Below are 23,483 nucleotides of genomic sequence, written 5' to 3'. Positions count from 1 at the left end.
TAGTCACAGAGAGAGAGAGAGAGGCAGAGACACAGGCAGAGGGAGAAGCAGGCTCCATGCACCCGGAGCCCGACGTGGGACTCGATCCCGGGTCCCCAGAATCGCGCCCTGAGCCAAAGACAGGCGCCAAACCGCTGCACCACCCAGGGATCCCCAATAAAATCTTTAAAAAATAAAATATTTTCCTTTTTTTAAAAGACTTATTTATTTTAGAGAGAGAGTGGGTCATGGAAAGGGAAAGAGGGAGAGGAGAGAGAAACATAAGCAGACTCTGCACTGGACACGGAACCCAACACAGGGCTTGATCTCACAACCCTGAGATCACAACCTGAGTCGGATGCTTTCTGACTGCTCCACCCAGGCGCCCCCAAAATAAAATCTTAAAAAAAGATGTTAGGGACACCTGGGTGGCTCAGATGGTTAAGCATCTGCTTTAGCTCAGGTCATGATCCCAAGCCCCATATTGGGATCCCTGCTCAGCAGGAAGTCTGCTTGTCACTTTACCCCACTCCCCTGCTCATAATCTCTCTCTCTCTTTTTCTCTCTCCCTCTCTGCTCTCTCTCAAATTAATGCATCTTTAAAAAAAAAAAAAAAGATAAATTAGAAAGTGATTTGCAAGGATCCCTGGCTGGCTTGGTGGAGCATGTGACTCTTGATCTCATTTGTGAGTTTGAGCCCCATGTTGGGTGTGGAGCCTACTTAAAACTTAAAAAAATTAAAAAACGGATTTGTAAGCTGCAAAATAGTCTAAAAAAAGAACAGTTCTTTCTCAAATCAGTGATTGTGTTTTAGAATAAAATTTTCATAATGAGTCAACCTTTCACCATTCATTCATCAACAAATAATAGTTTTACTCTGTGCTGGACATTATTTTGGTTTATGGAGATGTAAAGATAGCGGAAAAAAATAAAACCCTATCAAAAAAAAAAAAAAAAAAACCCTATCCTCAAGAAGTGTACTTAATGGAAAAGAAAACAATTGTGATACATTGTTATAGATACTGTACTGGGGTGTGAAGAAGGTACCCTGGAATCTTTGAAATAGAGCCTAAATGCCCAGGTAGGTCAGGGGAGAATTTCGAGGGCAATGAGACTTGGAGGAATATGAGTCTGCCCAGAGGAAAAGGATAGAATATCGCTAAGGGCGTACCAAAAGAAGGCAGGCGGTAAGGCTATTTATTTTCAGAAATCATGGATAGTTTGCTAAGTGTGCAAGGCCCGAAAAAAGTGTGGTAGGAGATATAGTAAAAGAGACACAGCCTCAGATCAGGTTTAGAAGAGCTTTGTTGGGAGGACTGGGTGGCTCAGTGGTTGAGTGTCTGCCTTTGGCTCAGCGTGTGATCCTGAGGTCCCAGGATTGAGTCCCACATCGGGCTCCCCGCATGGAGCCTGCTTTTCCCTCTGCCTGTGTCTCTGCCTCCCCCCCACCCCGTGTCTCTCATGAATAAATAAATAAGATCTTTAAAAAAAATAGAAGAGGTTTGTTCTAAGAAATTGACAGTATCAATGGAGATTACTGAATCAGGGAAGTGATTCAGTTATCTGGGTAGGGAAGCAGGGAAGTCACATCAGTTATCTGGGTAAGGAAGCTCACCAGGGAGGCTGGGAGACCAGGCAAAGGAAACAGATACCTGAACTAGGGCATTAGAAATGGGGAAGGGCAGAAGAAAGATTTTTTTAAAGATAAAAAAAAAAAAAAAGTAAAATCAATAGGACTTGAATTTGATGCAAATACCAAGAGGACCTAGTGACTGATTAGAGGTAGTACATGGATGGGAAGGAATGTAGGATGAATCCTAGGTTTTCAGGTTGGGCACTACTCATTAAAAAAGAATACAGGGGGATGCCTGGGGAGCTCAGTGGTTGAGCATCTGCCTTCAGCTCAGGGTGTGATCCTGGGGTCCTGGGATTGAGTCCCACATTGGGCCCCCTACAAGGAGCTTGATTCTCCCTCTATGTCTCTGCCTCTCTCTGTGAATCTCTGATAAATAAATAAATAAATAAAATCTTAAAAAAGAATACATGGGCACTAACATGTACAAAGTTGCAGTGAAGGACCCTTGAGTAGGGAGAGATGACAGGTTCCTGTGTGGGCATACACAACTTGAGATGCCTGTGGGATGATCCGGTGGAGTGGTACCTTGTAACTGGAGTTTGAGAGATAGGTTTCAGGTTAGGAACAGATTGGCAGGTGGGCAGTAATTGATTTTTATATATTAGCTTGCTTAGGGAGAAAGAAATGAGAAGAGTAGTCACAGAATGAAGAGTCAGAGAACGCTAGATCTGCATTTTCACTCACTATGGTTCCTCCTGCATGAATTTATTTTGCTCTCCTTTGGAGCTCCAGGTCCTCATATACAGCGGTAAGAACAACACAATTTTTAAAAGATTTTATTTATTCACTCATGAGAGATACACAGAGAGAGGCAGAGACACAGGCAGACGGAGAAGCAGGCTCCCTGCAAGGAACCCGATGCGGGATTCGATCCCAGGACAAGAGGATCACTGCCTGAGCCAAAGGCAGACACTCAACCACTGAGCCACTCAGGTGCCCCAATGCAATCTGTTTTTATAGAAAATTGTGAAGATTGAGATCACGTAGGTCATATATATTAATTGACCACATTATCATTGGTACAGAGAAAATGTTTCCTTCTGAGATTGTATGTACACACATGCACACATGCACACCCACAGATCGTGCACAAGAGTGTCTTTGCCACGTATGTAAGCACATAGGCACCGTTTCGAGCCCTTTTCACATAAATTAACTCTAATCTTCACAATCCAATAGTGTGGATGTTATTGTGAGAGAAAGCACGGTGGTTGAAAGCTCGGACTTGAGCCAGGCTGCCTGGTTTCCAGCCTTCCCATTTTACAATAATAGGTAATAGTAGGTGGTAAGTGACCTGGCCAGGAAGTAGAGTTTGGATTAAAACCTCAGATATCTGAGTACCTGGATTTGGCTCTAGGGCGATTCCTCCTGGTGCCAAAAGTCTTTTGGCTGCAGGGCAGGGATTTTGGGATTACTTCTTCCTTCGTTATTCTGAACTCTCCGCGACTGACTTTTGTCCCTCCCTGGGAGTGCCTGATCTTTGTAAAGCAAAAGATCTACTCTTCACGAATTCCTTAAAATGTTTCAATCCTTTTTAGCCTAGCATTCAACTTAATAAGTATTTCAATCGCTTTATTTTCAAAGGCTGCACAATTCGTACTTCTTTGCGCACTTGTATCATGATTTATTTAGGCAGGACCGAGTAACAAATCTCGGCATTCTCAGCACGCCCTCCCTCCCCCGCCGGCACCTCGCCCGGTACTTAGTATGCGCTCAATAAATGCCTGTTCAAAGAATGAATGAACTAAAAGAACCGCGGAATAGAGACGCCGAGGGGGGTCGGTCTGGAAGTTCCGAAGTTCGGGAGGGGACAAGGGGGCGGGCAGCGGCCGTCACGTGACGGGGCGGGGCGAGCGGCCTGTACTCCGCGGCGCCGGGCGCGGCCCCGCCCCCTGCGCCGGTCACGTGGGGGCGCCGGCTGCGCCTGCGGAGAAGCGGTGGCCGCCGAGCGGGATCTGTGCGGGGAGCCGGAAATGGTTGTGGACTACGTCTGTGCGGCTGCGTGGGGCTCGGCCGCGCGGACTGAAGGAGACTGAAGGTAAAGCCGCCATGTCCGGGCCCGACCCGGCCCCCCCACCCCCTCCCCCCGCATCCGCCGCCATCCGGGCCGGGACCGGCCACCCTGCGCCGCCGCCCCGGCGCCCTGGCCCCGCGGCCCAAGCCCGGGCCCCGGCCCGCCAGGGCCCGATCCCTGGCCCACGTGTGCCCGGCCTGGCCCGGCCTGGCTGCTGGGTGGGGGTGGGGGAGCGCGGGGCCGGAATATGCGGTCCCCGCGGGCTGCTAGGGCGCCGGGTTCGCCGGCCGCGAAGTGCCACCCCGGCCTGACCCGAGGGGGCCCCGCGGGCGCAGGCACCGCGGCTCCCGGCCCACCGCCCCCTCCCCCCTTTGCGGCCCGGCCGCCGGGAAGTGACACGTTGTTCTTTGGCACTGGCCGGCGCTGCGCAGGGAGGGCGCAGGGGAGGGAGGCGGCAGCGGCGGGCAGGGAGGAGCCCCCGGCCCCGCCCGCCCTCCGGGCCGACCCTCGCTTGCTAGGAACCGGCTTCTCTTCGGCCGCCGCCCGCCTGGCCTTTTAGGGCCCGACTCCCGCCCTTCCTGGCCTCCAGTCCTGGGCGGCGGCAGGCCTCGCGACTGGCCCCGTGCGGGCGCCCCCGCGGCCACCCGCAGCAGGCGTGCCTTGTGTGCCCCTGGGCCTGGCCCCGAACCCGGTGTCCCCAGGTGGGGGGTGGGGACACCACGGCCGAAGCTGCTAGCTCCGTTTGTGATCCGGGAGCCTGGTGCCAGCGAGACCTGGAATTTCCGGTCTGGTTGGTCTTGGGCCCCGCGGAGCCAGGTTGATACCCCTCACCTCCCAACCCCAGGCCCTCGGATGCCCAGAACCTGTAGGCCGCACCGTGGACTTATTCTTAACCGAGGGGGTGAGTGAGGGGGCTGTTTGAGCAGACCAGGGGGGTGGTTGGAGGTGATGCGGGTTTGACAACGTGTTGGTGGGGACGTTAGCTGGATCTTTTCTGCTCCTTCACCCCGGTCGCGCCTCCGGGACTCGGTGTGGGACCCAGCCCTTGGTTCAACCCTTCCCCCACTCCGCTTGCCTTCAGCTTGGGTCCCTTCCCCTTTCCGAGCTCCACTCTTTCCCAACAGGTGCTGGGGGGACCCTGATGTGGCACCAAATGAAATGAACAAAGCTCCACAGCCCACAGGCCCCCCACCTGCCCCATCCCCTGGACTCCCACAGGTAATTAGGGAGGAATTAGCAGAGACTGGGGTGGGGGTGGGGGAGATCAGGCAGCTGGTCAGGAACAGGTTCCAACCTCTGGATTTTCCCACCCCCATCTGTGTCAGGGCAAAGTGCAGCTTCCTGCTGCCAAATTGAGACAGGGCCCCTGGGCTGTTCCCAGGGGCTGTCATGGGGAAGAGGGGGCATGTGGACTGCTGAAGCTCTTGCCACAGGTCTGCTCCCCTTACTTTACCAGCTTAGGTTTCTGCCCCACCCGGGTTTCCCCTCTTGCTGAACTCTGGTCTCCCCCCTTCAGCCTGCGTTTCCCCCGGGGCAGACAGCACCGGTGGTGTTCAGTACGCCACAAGCGACACAAATGAACACGCCTTCTCAGCCCCGCCAGGTGAGGGGCTCTGGGGAGGGGAGTAGGGGGCCTGGGTGGGAGCCATGGAAAGCTTAGGCCAGTTCGGGCCGAGGATGGAAACTGTGGAGGCCCTGTACCTGCCCCAATTTCCTGACAGTTGCTCTGTGTTCTTTCATGCGGCTCTGCACTTTGTGCTGTTGATTACTTACGGTGGCTGGCCCCTTGGGGAGTATGTAGTCGGTGGGGGTGGCATTACTAGGGGTCCTGGTGCCTTGAGAATTGGAAGCAGCGCTTCGGGCCCTGCTGCCAACTCCTGTTCCTATTTCCTCCTTTTCCTGGGAGGTTGTGATTGCTCCGCTCCCCTTCCCTTCTTTCTCTTTGGACTGTGGCGAGATAAACACTCCATCTGGTTCTTGCCTTTCTCTGTTCCCTAAATTCTTCCTCACTAAGTGGGAGCATTCTTGTCCTACTTCCTTCATTGTTTTCTCCCTCATCACCTTGGGGATAATTCTCTTCTCTCCTGTCCCCATGTGCTCTCAGGGAGGATTCAGGTCTCTGCAGGTAATACCCCTTTGCTAATTCTGGACCCTCTCATGGTCTCACCCTTCACCTCTACCCTAGTCAAGGGCTAGACACAGGGACTGGGGGTCTTCAGGGTGGGGACATGTTTGCTGTTAAGGTTCTCAGTCTGACACTGATTGATGCATGCTAGAGGCTAGATCTTGCAGATTGCAAATCTGGGAACTGGGAGACTGTTGCATGTTAGTGGTTAGCTCCTCTGTACCTTAGGGTGGAGCAATGCATGCTGGGGAGTATGTTGCTCAAAAGGGCTTTACTTAGGCATGATGCATCTGGGTGTTAGGAAGCCTTTGCAGAGGGGTAGCCTGGTAGAGGTGACATGAGTATGCACGGTAGTGAGGGAGTAAATATTCGTGGAGTGCAAAGCGCATACCTCAGTGTGGAGGGTATGTGTGAGTACAAGAGGCCACCTAACCATCAGTTTGGTTAAGTGGGTGAGGATTGGCCCCCGTGCTCCAAAGCCCCCAGTATTTTTCTCCAGACTAGAGACATGGCGGAGTGGCCATTTTGGATGTCCACTTCCTCCCTTTCCCAACGCCAACTGCCTTCCTCCCTCTTGACAGCACTTCTACCCTAGCCGGGCCCAGCCCCCGAGCAGTGCAGCCACCCGAGTGCAGAGTGCAGCCCCCGCCCGCCCTGGCCCAGCTGCCCATGTCTACCCTGCTGGATCCCAAGTAATGATGATCCCTTCCCAGATCTCCTACTCAGCCTCCCAAGGGGCCTACTACATCCCTGGACAGGTGAGGTTGGAGGCTTGGGGGCTGGAAGCCATGGAACCTTTAAACCTCAATCCTCCTCTCCCTTTACCCTGATCCTCCAGTCCCATCTCTTCTCCAGAGGTGGGACTTCTGGTCATTTCCCACAGTTGGCTTGTCCTGTCTTGCCCTGCATTCTCTTTGTAGTCTGATATGGTACTCATAGCTCCCTCAACTCCTCTCCCCTCCTCTTCCCCCTTCCCCACCAGGGGCGTTCCACATATGTTGTCCCGACACAGCAGTATCCTGTACAGCCAGGAGCCCCAGGCTTCTATCCGAGTGCGAGCCCTACAGAGTTTGGGACTTACGGTAAGCAGGGGAAGGAGTCAGGTGAGAGTGAGTCCCAGGGAGCACCTAAACTCACCCAAAAATTCCTAGGTCCTTCCTAGCCTTATTTCTTGATCTAAAAACGATAGGGTTAGTAGGTAGTAGAGATTGGTGCTTAATATATAACTGGTGTTGGGTGCGCAAGGGGGGGGGTGGGGCAGGGAGCATTTTATCCTATTGATGAGAGTTGGAATTCCTTGCCATGCCAAAGAATATAGGATCAGATACAAGTTTGAGGGGCCTGTTAATAAACATTCCCAGTGACACTTGTTCCGTGGTTGGTGGGAGCCCATGTAACGTGAATTTGGGAAGTTTTTGTAGCTGTTTTTCATTTATATTCTAGGAAAGGATTAGTCTGTTCTTTATGGCAGTGGTTTCCAAAATTTTTTGATCATCAGGAAAAATTTTGAGTATGTACCTCTAATACATGTATGTTTTTGTTTGTTTATACATATGCATCATTTAAACAACACGCTTAATGTTCCTTGTCAAAAACAAGTGGAGATTATGGATGAGATTAAAGAACACATCCCATTTTGGAGACCATTGCTTTAAGGAATTAATTTTTCCACATCCTGGGCCTGGTTCATAATGTTACTCTTTGTTTCCTTGCCCCTTAGCAAAGGGCTGGAGACTGGAACTGGACTCAGGTTGAGTGGAACAGGGTTGGCAAATCTGTTTTTCTCATTCCCAGCCAAAGACCTGATTCTGTTTCAGGTTAAGTAGTTACTGCTCCCTCAGAATACATGTGTGTGTGTTGCTGGGGGTGGGGTGGGGGGCATACATAATACCTTATAGGGTAGAAGAGAAACAGAAGTCCTGCTAGTGGTAGCTGGTATGTGGTGGAGAAGGAGTGCCTGCCTACAAGGTGTGTGTATGGCAGTGTCAGGAATTCTTGTAAACGCAGTTCAGACTGGTTCCCCAGCTTTGATAGACACCTAAATCCCTTGGGGAGGCGGGTGGGGCAGGGCAAGGGGCCGACTGTGGGTGATGAGAGGTTCTGAGATGGGAGGTGTGAGGTATTCAAGCAGGCATTTGTATATGGTTGGGCCCTGACGCTGCCACCATTCTTCATTTCTGTGTCTGTCCCCCTGCCCCCCAAGCTGGCGCCTACTACCCAGCCCAGGGTGTGCAGCAGTTTCCCACTGGTGTGGCCCCCGCCCCAGTTTTGATGAACCAGCCACCCCAGATTGCTCCCAAGAGGGAGCGGAAGACCGTGAGTAACAGCAAGGGGCTCTGGGACATCTGGGAAAGGGAGAATCAAGGTCAAGCGCATTGTGGGTCAGGGAGCAGAAAGTTGAGGAAGGAGAGCTTCAGCTGGGAGTGGTTAGAGAATGGAGATTTGTGAAGCGCTCAGATTCTTTGTAAGGTACTAAGACTTAAGTGTAGAAGTAGCTCATGGGAAGACTGAGAAGGCTAGTGCTGCAGGAGTTCCTGAGAGACCCAGGTTCTGGGGGTCCATAAGATCTGTGCTTGGTTTTGGGTTTCTGGTGGCTTGTCTTGGAAATGGTTTGTTTTCTGTGGCCCCACCCCCCACCTCCCAGTCCTGGAAGCTCTTGAGGCCTCCGCCTCTGCTCAATCCTCAAGCCCTGGGCGTGGTGCCCAGAATAGGGTGCCAGGGCTGGGGAAGCCGCTGAGTCACCCTGGCTCCACCCACTGGATCTGGGCCCTGCCCCCAGAGATCAGGCCGACTAGCCACAAGTGAGCTGCATGGGTGCTAGATGGGGGTCCTGGGCCCCATGGTGTGCAGCCAGTGACTTGGGGACTGCTGGTGGCGCAGGGCTGAGGGAGGGAGGGGCATTGTGATGTACGGGACTGCTCTGTGAGGTCAAGAGTCTCTTAGGGGTGGGGGCCAAGGTAGGGAGTACAAGATTAGCTAGATGGGTTGACAGTAGAACTCATGGGGTTTCTGGCACCCACTCACCTGCTACCCAGTGGGGGGTGGGGGGTTGGCCTAGAGTCTTAGGAGTGGGGCAGGGTGGAGAGGTGGGCTCCTCCTGGTTTTCCACTCATCCCGGAGCTTTCTTTCCTCAGATCCGAATTCGAGATCCAAACCAAGGAGGGAAGGATATCACGGAGGAGATCATGTCTGGGGCCCGCACCGCCTCCACACCCACCCCTCCCCAGGTATTGTCTGATCTTTGAGCGAGGCTCTTGCCTAGGATGGCTGTTCTGACCTGAGTTCCCACGTTCTTTGATCTTCTCTTTCAATGAAAGGATTTATTTCCCTGCTTTCGTGGATTTTTAGGCAGAGTGAAAGTAGAAATGGCTCTAATAGAGAAGGGTTGTGGGCCTCTTCAGGGCAAACTTTGGTAACCCTTTGTGTCCTGCAGACGGGAGGCGGTCTGGAGCCTCAAGCTAATGGGGAGACACCCCAGGTTGCTGTTGTTGTCCGGCCAGGTAGGTAAGCAGGTGGGGCAGAGCTTTTATGGGGAAAAGGAGTGTGACTATTTCAAATGCTAAGGAGGTAGAGTAACTTGACCTGGGTGCCAGAGAAGAATGACTTGGGTTTTAGGTAGTGGGATTTTGCAAGTGGGCCAGATTTGGGGTGAGAAGGGGAGAAAGCCTTAGGTAAGAGAATGTTGCAGGGGTGAGTATTAGGCTGGGAATGTCTTGGCTGGCAGGAGGAGGAAAAAAGTAGTGACCTGCCTTTAATGATTTGTCTTTCCTGTGGTGTAGATGACCGGTCCCAGGGAGCAATCATTGGGAGCCGGCCGGGGTTGCCTGGCCCAGAACACAGCCCTTCAGAATCCCAGCCTTCATCACCTTGTCCGACCCCATCACCACCCCCAATCTTGGAACCGGGGTCTGAGCCTAATCTCGCAGTCCTCTCCATTCCTGGGGACACTGTGACAACGGGGATGATCCAAATGTCTGTAGAAGAATCCACCCCCATGCCCCGTGAAACTGGGGAGCCATATTGCCTCTCTCCAGAACCCACTCCCCTCGCTGAACCCATACTGGAAGTAGAAGTGACACTTAGCAAACCGATTCCAGAATCTGAGTTCTCTTCCAGTCCTCTCCAGGTTCCCACCCCCTCTGCATCTCACAAAGAGGAAATTCTTCCTGAACCTAATGGCATGGTCCCATCTGAGGATCTGGAACCAGAGGTGGAGTCGAGCCCAGAGCTTGCTCCTCTCCCTCCCCCAGCTTGTCCTTCCGAATCCCCCACGCCCATTGCTCCAACTGCCCAACCTGAGGAACTGCTCAACGGAGCCCCCTCGCCACCAGCTGTGGACTTAAGCCCAGTCAGTGAGCCAAAGGAGCAGGCCAAGGAGGTTACAGCATCAGTGGCTCCCCCCACCGTCCTCTCTGCCACTCCAGCTATGGCTCCTCCAGCTACTTCCCCAGCTCAGGAGGAGGAAATGGAGGAAGAGGAAGAAGAGGAGGAAGAAGGAGATGCTGGAGATGCTGAGGCTCAGAAGGGAGGAGAGGAACTTCTCCCCCCAGAAAGCACCCCTGTTGCAGCCCACCTGTCTCAGAATTTAGAGGCAGCAGCTACCACCCAAGGTAAGGTGTGGCTGGATGGTGCAAGTGGGTTGGGCTGGAAGGTGTTTTTTGTTTTTTGTGTTTTTTTTTTTTTTTTTTCTTTTCATTGATGATCTCTCAATTGTGTGGCACTGTGTCTGGGTCATAGAAACCCTTTGATGAATCTAAGAGATAAAATTCCAAGATTAAGGCATTTTAATAGTCTGGAGTGGGTGTGGTGGAAAGATGAAATACTGTGGAGTAGCTGCTGCTTTTTATTTCCCCAGGGAGTAGGGGTACTCCATAAATTATTCCCACTTTTTTTTTTTTAACCTCCCAAATAGTGGCGGTGTCTGTGCCAAAGAAGAGACGGAAAATTAAGGAGCTCAATAAGAAGGAGGCTGTGGGAGACCTTCTAGATGCTTTCAAGGAGGTAAAGGATCAGAAAGTAATGGAGGGGAGAGGACAGAGTTTGGGTATGAACACTAGTCATACTGCAACCAAAATGGAATGTCCTACGTGTCCTATGTGTGACCTACAGGTGAGCCCAGGAGTACCAGAAGTGGAAAATCAGCCTGCTGTTGGCACCAGTCCTGGCCCGGAGCCTGAGGGCAGCAGTGGACCCCCGAGGCCTGAGGAAGCAGACGAGACCTGGGATTCAAAGGAAGACAAAATTCACAATGCTGAGAACATCCAGCCCGGGGAACAGAAGTACGAGTATAAGTCAGGTATGCTGAAGAAAGGGCTGAGCAGGGTTGGGTATTCTTGCCAGGACCCCGGGAGACAAAGGTATGATTCGCTCATCTCATCTTCCTCGTAGATCAGTGGAAGCCTCTAAACCTTGAGGAGAAAAAGCGTTATGACCGTGAGTTCCTGCTTGGCTTTCAGTTCATCTTTGCCAGTATGCAGAAGCCGGAGGGATTGCCCCACATCAGTGATGTGGTGTTGGATAAGGTTGGTAGGCTTGAGGGGGAGGAGTCATTTGGGGCTGGCTGGCTAGGGGAGGAGCCTGAGGTCCTGAAAGAGTAGTCAAGAGCCCTAGCCTGTTTCTCATGCCTTCCCTGTCTTCTTTGCAGGCCAATAAAACACCACTGCGGCCACTGGACCCCACGAGACTTCAAGGCATAAATTGTGGTCCAGACTTCATCCCTTCCTTTGCCAACGTTGGCCGACCAGCCCTTAGCAACCGTGGGCCCCCAAGGGGTGGGCCAGGTGGGGAGCTGCCCCGAGGGCCGGTGAGTGGGACTGGCGAGACGGGTGGACAGTCAAGGGTAGTTGGGGGATGGCTCCTTTGTCTTTTGGGGAGAAGGAGGATGTTTGCCTTAGTGATGTGTGGTGGCGGTGTCACAGATTGTGCTGACTAGCTCTGTGCTTACTCGTCCTCACCTCTTGCTTAGCAGGCTGGTCTGGGACCCCGGCGCTCTCAGCAAGGCCCCCGAAAGGAACCCCGCAAGATCATTGCCACAGTGTTAATGACTGAAGATATAAAGTTGAACAAAGCAGAGAAAGCCTGGAAGCCCAGCAGCAAGCGGACAGCCGCTGATAAGGATCGAGGGGAAGAGGATGCTGATGGCAGCAAAACCCAGGTAATGATCAGTGCTGTTTTTGCTCTCCATGTATTCTCTTCAAAGTCTGTCCTCTGAGCCAACTTTGTCCTCTTCATTTCTGTCCTCCTTATCACCAGTATCTGAGTCCTTACCATTCTCTCATCCCTCCCAGCGACCTCTTCTGAGAACCTCACTGGATTGTGTCTTCTCTGTTCCCTCTATCAGGACCTGTTCCGCAGGGTGCGCTCCATCCTGAATAAGCTGACACCCCAGATGTTCCAGCAGCTGATGAAGCAGGTGACGCAGCTGGCCATTGACACCGAGGAACGCCTCAAAGGGGTCATAGACCTCATCTTCGAGAAGGCCATTTCAGAGCCCAACTTCTCTGTGGCCTATGCCAACATGTGCCGCTGCCTCATGGCGGTTAGTTTCCATTGTTACTAAACATTGTGGTCTAGTTTCCTACTTCTCTTCCTAAGACTCCTTGAGTCCAGCTTCTTGGTTCTCTTCCAGCCTGCGCTGTTAACGGCAGCCAGGCAGTGGCAGAGTGGGAGCTGAGGATCTTCCTGGGTTAGATAGCTAAAGACTTGGAGGGCCTACCTGCTCAGGACTAATGTGATACTCTCTTTGACATACAGCTGAAAGTGCCCACTACAGAAAAGCCAACGGTGACTGTGAACTTCCGAAAACTGTTGTTGAATCGATGTCAGAAAGAGTTTGAAAAAGACAAAGATGATGATGAGGTTTTTGAGAAGAAGCAAAAAGAGATGGATGAAGCTGCCACGGTGAGAGAAAACCCACCAACCCCACAGTCCACCCAGATGCTACTTTGCTATAGAATAGGGGGTGGGGAAGTAAATGGAAGTTGGGGGTGATGGTGTTTTGGGGATTTTCTCTGCCTTAAGACAGGAATACTTGCTGCTAGGGTTAGGAATCTAGATAGTGGAGAGAAGGATTTTAGCCCAGTGGCTAGGTACCTTTTTGATGGATTTTTGTCCTATAACTGTCAGGCAGAGGAACGAGGACGCTTGAAGGAAGAGTTGGAAGAGGCTCGAGACATAGCCCGGCGGCGCTCTTTAGGGAATATCAAGTTTATTGGGGAGTTGTTTAAGTTGAAGATGTTAACAGAGGCTATAATGCATGACTGTGTGGTTAAACTACTTAAGAATCATGATGAAGAGTCCCTTGAATGCCTTTGTCGTCTGCTCACTACCATTGGCAAAGATCTGGACTTTGAAAAAGCCAAGGTGAGGGTCCTGGGTTGGGGAATGGGACAGGCTGAAGTGCCTGGGGCTTGCTGTCCACTGACAGACTCCTTGTTGGGCTGCCGGGTGTGAGTCATCGAGCTACAGTGATGGACCCGAGGGTCTGAAGAGGGGCCGGGCCTACAGTTGGAGGTAAGGTGTCACAAGCTCCTGACCTGATCCTTTTGCTTCTTCCTAGCCCCGAATGGATCAGTATTTCAACCAGATGGAAAAAATCATTAAGGAAAAGAAGACTTCATCCCGAATCCGCTTTATGCTGCAAGACGTGCTGGATCTGCGACGGGTGTGTGTCCTCTCCTTCTCACTGTTGGTCTGCTGCCTGTATGCGTATCCAACATTGCTTGGTCGGGCCCTCTGATATGATTACCTTGTGACTGGCATTCTGTCCCCACAGAGCAATTGGGTGCCACGCCGTGGGGACCAGGGTCCCAAGACCATTGACCAGATCCACAAGGAGGCTGAGATGGAGGAGCACTGGGAGCACGTAAAAGTGCAGCAGCTAATGGCCAAGGGCAGTGACAAGCGTCGGGGTGGCCCTCCAGGCCCACCCATTAGTGAGTTTGGGACTCCGGTTACAGAGGGGGCAGAGTGAGGGGTTAAACTTTCCACTGATGACTTCTTGTTAGTGCCACGTGTCTGGGCCACTGAGACCACATGATGGAACTGAGGATCTGAGGAAGTGGGTCTGGGGGTAGCCCCAGGTGATCGGGGGACTAGGAGTTACTCATTATTGTAATATACTCTTTGTCCCAGGTCGTGGCCTCCCACTTGTGGATGATGGTGGCTGGAACACAGTCCCCATCAGCAAGGGCAGCCGCCCTATCGACACCTCACGACTCACCAAGATCACGAAGGTAGTGGGGCATATTGGAGGGCGTTACTCCCTAGTGGTAGTGGTCATGGGAGGGAAAAGAGGGATCAGTTGGCATTGAGCATAGATTTGGATCTTCATCTCCTTACTTCTGAGGTTGAAAAGGTGATGGCTTTCCTCTTGGACTAACTGGTTAGACTCCTAGAGACAGGACTGCCAGCTCAAGAAGATGTATTCACATCTGTCTGGGCCAACAAACTCGCACAGCAGATCTGTCCCATTCCTTCCCTACATTCCACAGCCAAGAAGCGGCTTTTACAGTTTTAACGGTTGAAAAAAATAAAATGGATGATTTGAGTAGTGAAATTACTCAAAATGTAAATTTCAGCATGCATAATTTTATTAGAAAACATGACCAAATTCATTCCCCTTAAGTATTGCGAGTGACTGTTTCTGTGCTACAGTGGCCATGTGGAATGGTTGAAATAGAAACTATATGATTTGCAAAGCCTAAAGTATTTACTATTTGGCCTTTTAGAGGAAAAGTTTGCCTGGCTCCTGGTCTACGCCATTTGCTACTGTGTAGCTATGGGCTTTGGCCAGATCAGACTCATGATGCTCCACTCTGTTTCCTTCCACAGCCCGGCTCCATTGATTCTAACAACCAGCTCTTTGCACCCGGAGGGCGATTGAGCTGGGGCAAGGGCAGCAGTGGAGGCTCAGGAGCCAAGCCCTCTGATGCAGGTACTTGAGGCCATCGTAAGGAGCTGGGGGCCTAGGAATCCTCTTATTTGAGGGCAGAGCCTTATTTGTAGGAGAGGCTTTTGTACAAAGTGGTTGGGTAATAGGAGCTTATGCTTGGGACGAGGGGGACTGAATGAACTGTGTTCATGTTGGGAGTAGGACCAAGTGTCCTAAACTGGCGAGTAGGAGATGGAATGGAAGAAAGTAGGAAGAGATTTTGATGTGGGCTTTCTGCCTCCCCAGCATCAGAAGCTGCTCGTCCAGCTACTAGTACCTTGAACCGCTTCTCAGCCCTTCAACAAGCAGTACCTACAGAAAGCACAGACAGCAGACGTGTGGTACAGAGGTGAGGGTTCCCCCGCGAGTGTCTTTGTTTTTCACGTGGGGAGTACTGGGATTGGGCTTTGGTGGTTGCCATAGGAATCCTCACATCTGTAATGCTCGTAGTCCGTGGCTAGATGGGGGCACATTCCAGATTCCAGGAACTATGCCTGATGATTGCTGAGCTTGTTGGAAAGTTCTACAGGAGAGTGCCTAGGCAGTACAGGTGAGAGGTGACATGCCTGTTTTTTCTCCAGGAGTAGTTTGAGTCGGGAAAGAAGTGAGAAAGCTGGGGACCGGGGAGACCGCCTAGAGCGGAGTGAACGGGGAGGTGACCGTGGGGACCGCCTCGATCGCTCTCGGACACCTGCCACCAAGCGGAGCTTCAGCAAGGAAGTGGAGGAGCGAAGTAGAGAGCGGCCCTCCCAGCCTGAGGGACTGCGCAAGGCAGCTAGCCTCACAGAGGATCGGGACCGTGGGCGGGATGCCGGTAAGGGACTGGGAGAGGAAGGGAAAGGTAAGGTGTGGGTTAGGGACTAGCCAGCCTCCAGTCTTCAGAGCTCCAGGTCCTTCTTGCTAGGAAAATTGGAACTGAAGAGTCTCCGATCTGTTTCTCCCCCCTTCAGTGAAGCGAGAAGCCACCCTGCCCCCAGTGAGTCCCCCGAAAGCTGCGCTTTCTGAGGAAGAGCTGGAGAAGAAATCCAAGGCCATCATTGAGGAATATCTCCATCTCAATGATATGAAGGTAGGCAGTGGGAGGTGTCTCAGTGACAGCAGGGTGGCCAGGGAGGGACATGTGCTGACATGCATGGAGTGTGGGGTCAGGACCAGACAGTGACTGCCCTCTCCTTCCTGCCCACGCTCCTGCAGGAGGCAGTGCAGTGTGTACAGGAGCTGGCCTCACCCTCCCTGCTCTTCATCTTTGTGCGACATGGCATTGAGTCAACACTGGAGCGCAGCACCATTGCTCGAGAGCATATGGGGCGGCTGCTGCACCAGCTGCTCTCTGCTGGGCACCTCTCCACTGCTCAGTACTACCAAGGGTATGTCTTCTGAGGGCCTTCTACTTTTACATCCCACAGACTTCCTTTCTTTGTGTAGGACCTGTGGAACCTTGGATGAGAGTATAGCCATCCCGGTTAGCATTACTTTTGGCAGGGTAGAGTGTACCATGTAAGGACAAAAGTGTGGCCTTTGCTTGAGATAATTGCCCCATGTCTAGGAAGTGTTCTCGAGGGTCTCCACAGTGGATCCTTTAACAACGTCATCTTGCCCCAGAGGGATGGTGGGGGTCCAGCTTACCTTTCCTAGAATGCATGATTTCTTTCTTCTGAAAAGATTTATTTTTATTTGAGAGTGAGGGAGGGCGGGCAGGCAAGCGGAAGGAGGGGTAGAAAGAGAGAGAAACCTCAAGCAGACTCCCCACTGAGCATGGAGCTAGACAGGGCTCAATCCCAGGACCCCAAGATCATGACCTGAGCTGATTATTGAAAATCAGATATTCTGCTGATTGAGCACCCAGGTGCCCCTAGAATGCCCTGACTTTGAATTCCATTTGCAGGCTGTATGAAATCTTAGAATTGGCTGAAGACATGGAAATTGACATTCCCCACGTGTGGCTCTACCTAGCAGAACTCATAACGCCCATTCTGCAGGAAGGTGGGGTACCTATGGGGGAGCTGTTCAGGTAAGCCCCCTTTGGGGATTCAGGGGAGGTAAAGACAAGAAGAAAGCTGGGGAGGGAGAGTATATATGGCAAGTTCAATGCCTGGATTTGGAGAGGCATGGGGCAGTGTACTGACTGAGTGGGCCATTAACACTGTAATTTCCTTTTTTTTCTCTATAGGGAGATTACAAAACCTCTGAGACCCCTGGGCAAAGCTGCTTCTCTGTTGCTGGAGATCCTGGGGCTCCTATGCAAAAGTATGGTAAGTAAGAGCCTTTTGGGGGTGATGTGTTGAGACTTCTCTTCCGACCATGCTCTTTTGGCCAGTTGCTGTGACCCTGATGGCTCGTGGTCCTTTGGTGGGATGGGGTTAATGGCGAGGGTGGTGCTGTGTTGGTACCTGAGAGAGGAAATGTCGAGGCTGGCACTGGCACTCTCAGACTAGTTCCTGTCATGCATGTGTTCTGGCTAAGACTGGAGGACAATGACAGTCTGAGACCCTAAGCCCTTGATTGATTCTTTGATTCTATCAATCATTCATTCAACTAACATTTTTTTAAATATGTACCAACCACATAGTAGGCACTGGGGATAGCACATTGAATAAAACACAGGAAACTGGCTGGAAGAGAAAAGTAAGAAATGACAGCTTAATAAAAACAGTGTGAAGCAAAGCGTGAAATAAAATAGTAGAAATGGAGTGTCTTGAGTACTGTGAGGTTGCAAAGGAGTTTCTCTTTGGTAATGTTCATGACAGAAAGCTTCCCAGAACGTTGCTGAAATTGCTTTGTAAAAGTTAAGTGGTATCTAGCAAATGTCATAGCAGAGAGACCGGAAAGGCCAGTGGGCGGGGCACTCTGTGGCAGTGAGAGCTGGGAAGAGCACTTTATAGAGTATAGTAGCTGCCCCCAGGATCTGGGCCCTGGACAATGAGTGGAAAAGAATTGCTATTTCAGTGTCCTGTTAATCCTTTTAGGTAGAAACCTGTGTTAGGATAGTCTGTATTTGAAAAAAGAGGCATATTGAACTAGTGTGTATTTCATTGAATCTGTGGTACAGCAGGTTGTGGGATATGTTATTGCTACCCTGTTAGTAAAGAAAAGACATGATCATTCGCTTAAATGTAGTATATCAACTGTGAGAGGACTCTGTTTTAGTGGCATCAGAATGAGAATTTTTAAGATTTGTGAAGTATGGTAATCTTATTAAGGATTAATGTCATTCTGAATATCTGTTATTATACACATAGAACTTTAAGATTTTGTTTATTTGGTAGATCAAGAGAGGCAGAGGCAGAAGTTGCTGAGCAGGGAGCCCGATGGCAGGACTTGTTCCTAAGATCCTGAGATCATGATGAGCTGAGCCTAGGGCAGACACTTAACTGACTGAGCCACCCAGGCACCCCTGAATATCTGTTATTATAGAGTAATGCCTCTGGAATCTCTTGTCCCTTCACAGAAAATGGGCTCAGACTGTTTGTGAGGATTTCTGGTTTGCCTTGGGGTTGTGTGTGGGGATTTATCTGCTTCTTAAATTTTTTGGACTTGGTAACCAAAAAGGCTTATTTGTGAGATGTCCTGTCTCATGAACATTTGTTATAGCTTGGAATAATGAAAAACTAAGCTATTTTAGAAAAAGAAGTGTAGAGGAGTGTGGAAGGCTTAAGTTGAGGTATTTGGATTTGGTGTTTTACCTTTCTCAGTAAAGGTAATCCTGTGAAAGCTAATTGACCTCTTCTCTAGAGGCTCTTAGGCTATTCCTCCTTGCCCTTGCCATTTCCTAGCACTGTGGTAGGTGATTTCTTGTGTCTTTGAGTGATTATTGGCTGATAATCTGTATCTGGTACTAGCCTGTAGGCATGGATAGATGGTGTCTTTTTGGTACTAATGTAACATCCTGAAGCCCCTAGTGGGCACATAGTGACCTTGTAGTAAATATTTGTTGGGTGACATTTGCAGAGCTAGGTCTTGGAGGGAGAGAAGGTTGCTAAATTGTTCTTGTATTTTCTAGGGTCCCAAAAAGGTGGGGATGATGTGGCGAGAGGCTGGACTCAGCTGGAAGGAATTCCTACCTGAAGGCCAGGATGTCAGTGCATTCGTCGCTGATCAGGTTTGCGGCTAGAGTTAGATTAATTCTAGCATTTGGGACTGGCCATTCTTCTTCCTCTTGCTTCAGCACACTTACGTGGTGCGCTTAACCTTCTGACTTTGGGTCTTTTTTTGTTTGTTTGTTTGTTTGTTTGTTTTTTCTGACTGTGGGTCTTATTTAGAAGGTGGAGTATACCTTGGGTGAGGAGTCAGAAGCCCCTGGCCAAAGGATGCTCTCCTCCGAGGAGCTGAACAGACAGTTGGAGAAGCTGCTGAAGGAGGGCAGCAGTAACCAGCGGGTGTTTGACTGGATAGAGGTATGTTTCTCCTGGGTATTGGGAGAGAAGAATAAAGGAGAGGCAGTTCTTGGTGTGCGGGTAGGGGCATAGTTCTGAACTCTAGGGCCATTTGTTTCTCTTCTGCACAGGCCAACCTGAGTGAGCAGCAGGTAGCATCCAACACACTAGTTCGAGCCCTCATGACAACTGTCTGCTATTCTGCAATTATCTGTAAGAGGAGCCAGGGAGATGGTGGGGCAAGGGTGGGCCCAGTGGACAAATGGAGGGAGGGAAGTTTTAGTCTTTGCCTCCTAGTTATGGACCAGGGTGAGGGTGCATTAGTCCACTTAACTCTGTCTTCCTCCCTGTAGTTGAGACGCCCCTCCGAGTGGATGTTGCGGTGCTGAAAGCTCGAGCGAAACTGCTACAGAAATACCTGTGTGATGAGCAGAAGGAGCTGCAGGCACTCTATGCCCTCCAGGCCCTTGTAGTGACCTTAGAACAGCCTGCCAGTAAGAATCAGGCTGCAGGGCGTGTGGGTGGGTGCACAGCCTGAGAGCAGGGAGCAGTTGTGGAAAAGGTCTCAACCCAAGAAAGGGGGGTGGTCCCTGGAGAGCAAAACATCCTGGTGGTTTATTTCCCCTGCACTGTTTCCTTGCTTACAAGTGAAAGGAGTTAAGACTCAGCTTTGAAGGTTAATTGACTGCCCTTTTTGTGCCTAGCCAGCTATTAGATGCCTTGAGCATGGAGGTGAAAAGTGATACAGTTTTTTTTTTTTTTTAATTTCTGAGAGCGAGCGAGCCAGGGGAAGGGACAGAGGGAGAGGGAGAGGCAAGCTCCCTGCTGAGCAGGGAGGCTGGCACGGGGCTCGATCCCAGGACCCTGGGATATGACTGAACTGAGGGCAGATGCTTAACTGACTGAGCCACCCAGGTGCCCTGCAATAATAATTTCTTTCTTTTTTTTTTTAAGTTATTTTTTGAATTCTCTTTTTATTTTTAAGATTTTGTTCGTTTATGAGAGAGAGAGAGGCAGAGACACAGGTAGAGGGAGAAGCAGCCTCCATGCAGGGAGCCTGACGTGGGAATCAATCCCGGGTCCCCAGGATCAGGCCCTGGGCTGAAGTGGCGCTAAACTGCTGAGCTACCCGGGCTGCCCGCAATAATGATTTCTAAGTACCGAATGCTCTTGCAGTCTGGCAGGGGGCTGAGAAGCTTTTCTTTCCTTCATTTAATTCTCACAACTGTTGTTTAAGGTAGATGCTGTTACCCCTTTTCCATATTGTGAGACTGAGGCTTAGTTAACATGCCTGAGATTATGCATTCGGCAAATAGGTATGTGCTAAGGCACTGGGACATTGGCAGTCATTAAGTTGAACACAGGTCTTTTGTTGGCATGGAGTCTAACAACACAGTGGTGATGAGTGTTAGAACATGGGTCCTGTGGGGTGCTCTCTGGGGACACCTAGTGTAAGGGATAATGAGTGGAATTGAAAATGGCAGCCAAATGACAAATGGGAGGGGGATACTTGAAGAAACTGTGTGTAAAGGAAGGCCCTGAGGCAGAAAGGACTTGACACAAGGTAAAAGAATTGCTCAGGGAGGCCAGTGTGGGTGAGCATAGCAGCCAGTTGTGTGTGAGGAAAGATGGGACTGGAGAGTTGGACATGGGGCCAGGTCATGCAGGGCTGTCTGAGCTGTGGGATGAGTTTTAACCTTCAGCTTAAGGACAGGAGAAAGCTTTGTGGGATTTTAGTTTTTAGCTCATTCTGGCCATTTAGTAGGACGAGTGGTTTGAAATGGGATGAATGTGAACATGGTAAGAGCAGCAAATTAGAAGTGGGTTGTGTTGCTGGTGGCTCAAACTTGCTGGTAGCAGTGGAGCTAGGAAGGGTGTACTTAACAGTTAAAATGTAACACTGGGGTCAGAGGAAGAGGTGATGAGAGAGGGATGACTTCCAGGATGCTTTTAGCAGGTGAGGTGATAGTGTGGTACCATTCACCTATGGGGTTAGGAACACTGGATCAAGTCCAGTTTGGTCATACTGAGGTTTGTGGTCCCTGGTCCAGGTAATCAGAGATGTCAGGTGACAGCTGGGTATTGGAATTCATTTGGAAAGGAAGAGGTCAGGGTTGGCAGCTGATCTGTGAGAAGCTGGCACAGGGTAACACATGTGCAAGTCAGAGGATATAGATTGCCTGAGAAAAAGTGATGAGATCCTAGGATAGAACATTGAGGGAAGTGGAGGACCCACAGGTAGGGATCAGAGGAAGACGGTGCTTTGAACAAAGGACAGTAATTTTAGGAGCGGGAAGTGGTCAATGATGGTAGATGCTGCTTGAGAGTTGATAGGAACAGACCTGAACATTTTAGGGCCTTTGGAGTGTGAAAACACGGAGGCTACTCTGGTATAAATAGTATTTGGAAGAGCAGAGGGTAATCTGGATTGGAAAGGACTGAGTAATACTTGACTGAGACAGGAAGAAAGGAAAATAAAATAGCTAAGTGTAGACAGGGTCTTTGGATTTAGATAATCTTTTGTCCAAAGACAAAAATCTTTTGTTCGAGTGTAAGAGATAGTGGTTGTAAAGGAGGCCCATTTGTGTTTAGATGGGATAAACTTGGGCTTGAAAATACAGGGCAGAGTGGATAATTGATTATGTAGGATCCCCAGGGTAGGTGTGCATGGGATTTGGAACACAAGTTTGGGATAAATGCTCCACTGCTGTAGGGTGGGTCTGGAGAGCAGTGGTTGTGAATTTGAATGTGTGTACCCTGAGAAACATCCTGGCTTGCACCTTCTCATAGATGGCTGTCAGTGTTTCATCTAGGCCTAGACTCCAGAAATTGTATTCACAACTTGGCCTCCCTTTGCTTTTGGAAAGATTATAAAAGTGTGGGCTTTGGAATAGGTTGTGTTCAGGGCTTATAGGACAAGTGCTTGGGAAGACTTAATTAGTAGCCAGGTTGGGGAGAAAGAGGGTCAGAGCAAGGGGTGCTGGAGTTGAGCCTAAAGAAATGCACTGGGAAGGTGACAAGAGAAAGGATGTTCCTGGGAAAGAATGCCGCACATTTAAGTGTCAAGGCCAGAGAGGGTATGTATGTTCAGGAGATGTGTAGAAAGTGAGAAGAAATTGGGATCCATAGTTTTCCAGGGTCTTTGATGGGGGCTGTTGAATGTTCCAGGATACAAACCCTTGACTTTGGTGAGTGATAGATCTGGGACTTAACATCATTCCCAAAATGAGGAGTACCAATTCTTTGTATAGTTTTTCTCATTAAATATATTGTGAGTGAAGCTGCTGAGGTGAAGCTTGGACAGGTTTTAAGGTTTTGCTGTCACTTGTTACTATGCACTAGTCTCTTAGATCATGAGATTAACATCTTGTTCTAGAGACCCACCTAGTCACTCTAGAATGGTCAGACACAAATATCAGGATGGTGGGTCAGGCCCTTGTTCGAACAGTGGAGCCCAGGAGTGGAATGGGGTGGCTGTGGGCAGCACTCCTCTTAACTGCTGTTTTCCTGCCTGCTTGCAGACCTGCTTCGGATGTTCTTTGACGCGCTGTATGACGAGGATGTGGTGAAAGAGGATGCCTTCTACAGCTGGGAGAGTAGCAAGGACCCTGCTGAGCAACAGGGCAAGGGCGTGGCCCTTAAATCTGTCACAGCCTTCTTCAAGTGGCTTCGTGAGGCGGAGGAGGAGGAGTCTGACCACAACTGAGGGCGGGTGGGGCCGGGGACTTGGAGCCCCATGGACACTCGGATGGCCCGGCCAGCCGCCCGGACTGCAGGGGGGGCGGCAGCAGCGGCGGTGGCAGTGGGTGCCTGTAGTGCGATGTGTCTGAGCTAATAAAATGGCTGAAGAGGCAGGATGGCGTGGGGCTGCCTGGGGCCCCCCCTCCAGGATGCTGCCAGGTGTCCCTCTCCTCCCCCTGGGGCACAGAGATATATTATATATAAAGTCTTGAAATTTGGTGTGTCTTTGGGGGGGGGGCACCACCGCCTGCCCCTGGGGTCCTTTTTTATTTTCTGAAAATCACTCATGGGACTGCCGTCCTCGCTGCTGGGGGCATATGCCCCAGCCCCTGCACCACCCCTGCTGCTGCCTGGGCAGGGGGAAGGGGGGGGCACGGTGCCTGTAATTATTAAACATGAATTCAATTAAGCTCACTGCCTCTCTGCTTTATGGCCTGCTCCCTCTGGAGAAGGGGTATGGATAGGTGGGCAGCCTCCTTTCCAGAGCTGGCACTGTAGCACTGTTCCTGTAACCTGGCACCCCTCTTGCCTCTTCCCCTGTCCATGATTGTGGGGATTGGAGGGTCCACTTTCCTGGAGGGTTGGACCCTTGAAACCGACATGGTGGGGTTCCCTGTTAGCTGGTAGGGAAGAAGAAAAATAGCTGTGGGAGTACTTCCAGAACACACTTGCTGGGCTTACTC

The 23,483-nt window shown here is 50.8% G+C and overlaps 1 protein-coding gene and 2 non-coding genes across 26 annotated transcripts; all 3 read left to right on the top strand.

The window, feature by feature from the left end:
• The first annotated feature begins 3,475 nt into the window (after positions 1-3,475).
• EIF4G1 (eukaryotic translation initiation factor 4 gamma 1) lies at positions 3,476-23,209 on the top strand. 24 transcript variants are annotated; one of them, XM_026007278.2, is made up of 34 exons: positions 3,516-3,653; positions 4,474-4,530; positions 4,754-4,847; positions 5,146-5,232; positions 5,734-5,754; positions 6,336-6,512; positions 6,737-6,836; positions 7,958-8,070; positions 8,889-8,981; positions 9,188-9,254; positions 9,534-10,364; positions 10,667-10,755; positions 10,864-11,050; positions 11,143-11,276; positions 11,399-11,557; positions 11,723-11,908; positions 12,095-12,292; positions 12,508-12,654; positions 12,880-13,116; positions 13,313-13,417; positions 13,529-13,688; positions 13,888-13,988; positions 14,587-14,689; positions 14,933-15,035; positions 15,268-15,500; positions 15,637-15,755; positions 15,881-16,053; positions 16,572-16,697; positions 16,857-16,938; positions 18,687-18,785; positions 18,946-19,080; positions 19,191-19,272; positions 19,413-19,553; positions 22,581-23,209. In XM_026007278.2, the coding sequence occupies exons 3-34, from the start codon at positions 4,788-4,790 to the stop codon at positions 22,763-22,765; spliced, it is 4,833 nt and encodes a 1,610-aa protein (XP_025863063.1). In that variant the 5' UTR covers positions 3,516-3,653; positions 4,474-4,530; positions 4,754-4,787; the 3' UTR covers positions 22,766-23,209. The 24 variants fall into 24 exon arrangements, with proteins under 24 accessions (XP_072608667.1, XP_025863065.1, XP_072608652.1 ...); XM_026007276.2 differs by having other exon boundaries at positions 11,720-11,908; XM_072752556.1 differs by having other exon boundaries at positions 5,086-5,232; positions 11,720-11,908.
• Positions 10,445-10,515, top strand: LOC112926321 (small nucleolar RNA SNORD66). Its single transcript, XR_003236310.1, has one exon. It is a non-coding gene; the product is annotated as a small nucleolar RNA SNORD66 (small nucleolar RNA).
• Positions 13,738-13,813, top strand: LOC112926320 (small nucleolar RNA SNORD66). The gene has a single exon (XR_003236309.1). It is a non-coding gene; the product is annotated as a small nucleolar RNA SNORD66 (small nucleolar RNA).
• Positions 23,210-23,483: the final 274 nt, after the last annotated feature.

This window comes from Vulpes vulpes, chromosome 3, assembly GCF_048418805.1.
Source record: "Vulpes vulpes isolate BD-2025 chromosome 3, VulVul3, whole genome shotgun sequence".
In the NCBI taxonomy this organism is placed as follows: Eukaryota; Metazoa; Chordata; class Mammalia; order Carnivora; family Canidae; genus Vulpes; species Vulpes vulpes.
Note: the sequence above shows the minus strand (reverse complement) of the source record. Positions and strands in the feature narration are given on the sequence as shown.

What these genes read in the sequence shown, in the direction of transcription:
- EIF4G1 (XM_026007276.2), top strand. Translation starts at nt 4,788, where the DNA reads ATGAACAAAGCTCCACAGCCCACAGGCCCCCCACCTGCCCCATCCCCT. An exon ending in CCCTCCAGGCCCACCCATTA is followed by an intron (nt 13,689 to 13,887) that starts GTGAGTTTGGGA and finishes TCTTTGTCCCAG; the next exon opens with GTCGTGGCCTCCCACTTGTG. An exon ending in CTGCTATTCTGCAATTATCT is followed by an intron (nt 19,273 to 19,412) that starts GTAAGAGGAGCC and finishes TCCTCCCTGTAG; the next exon opens with TTGAGACGCCCCTCCGAGTG.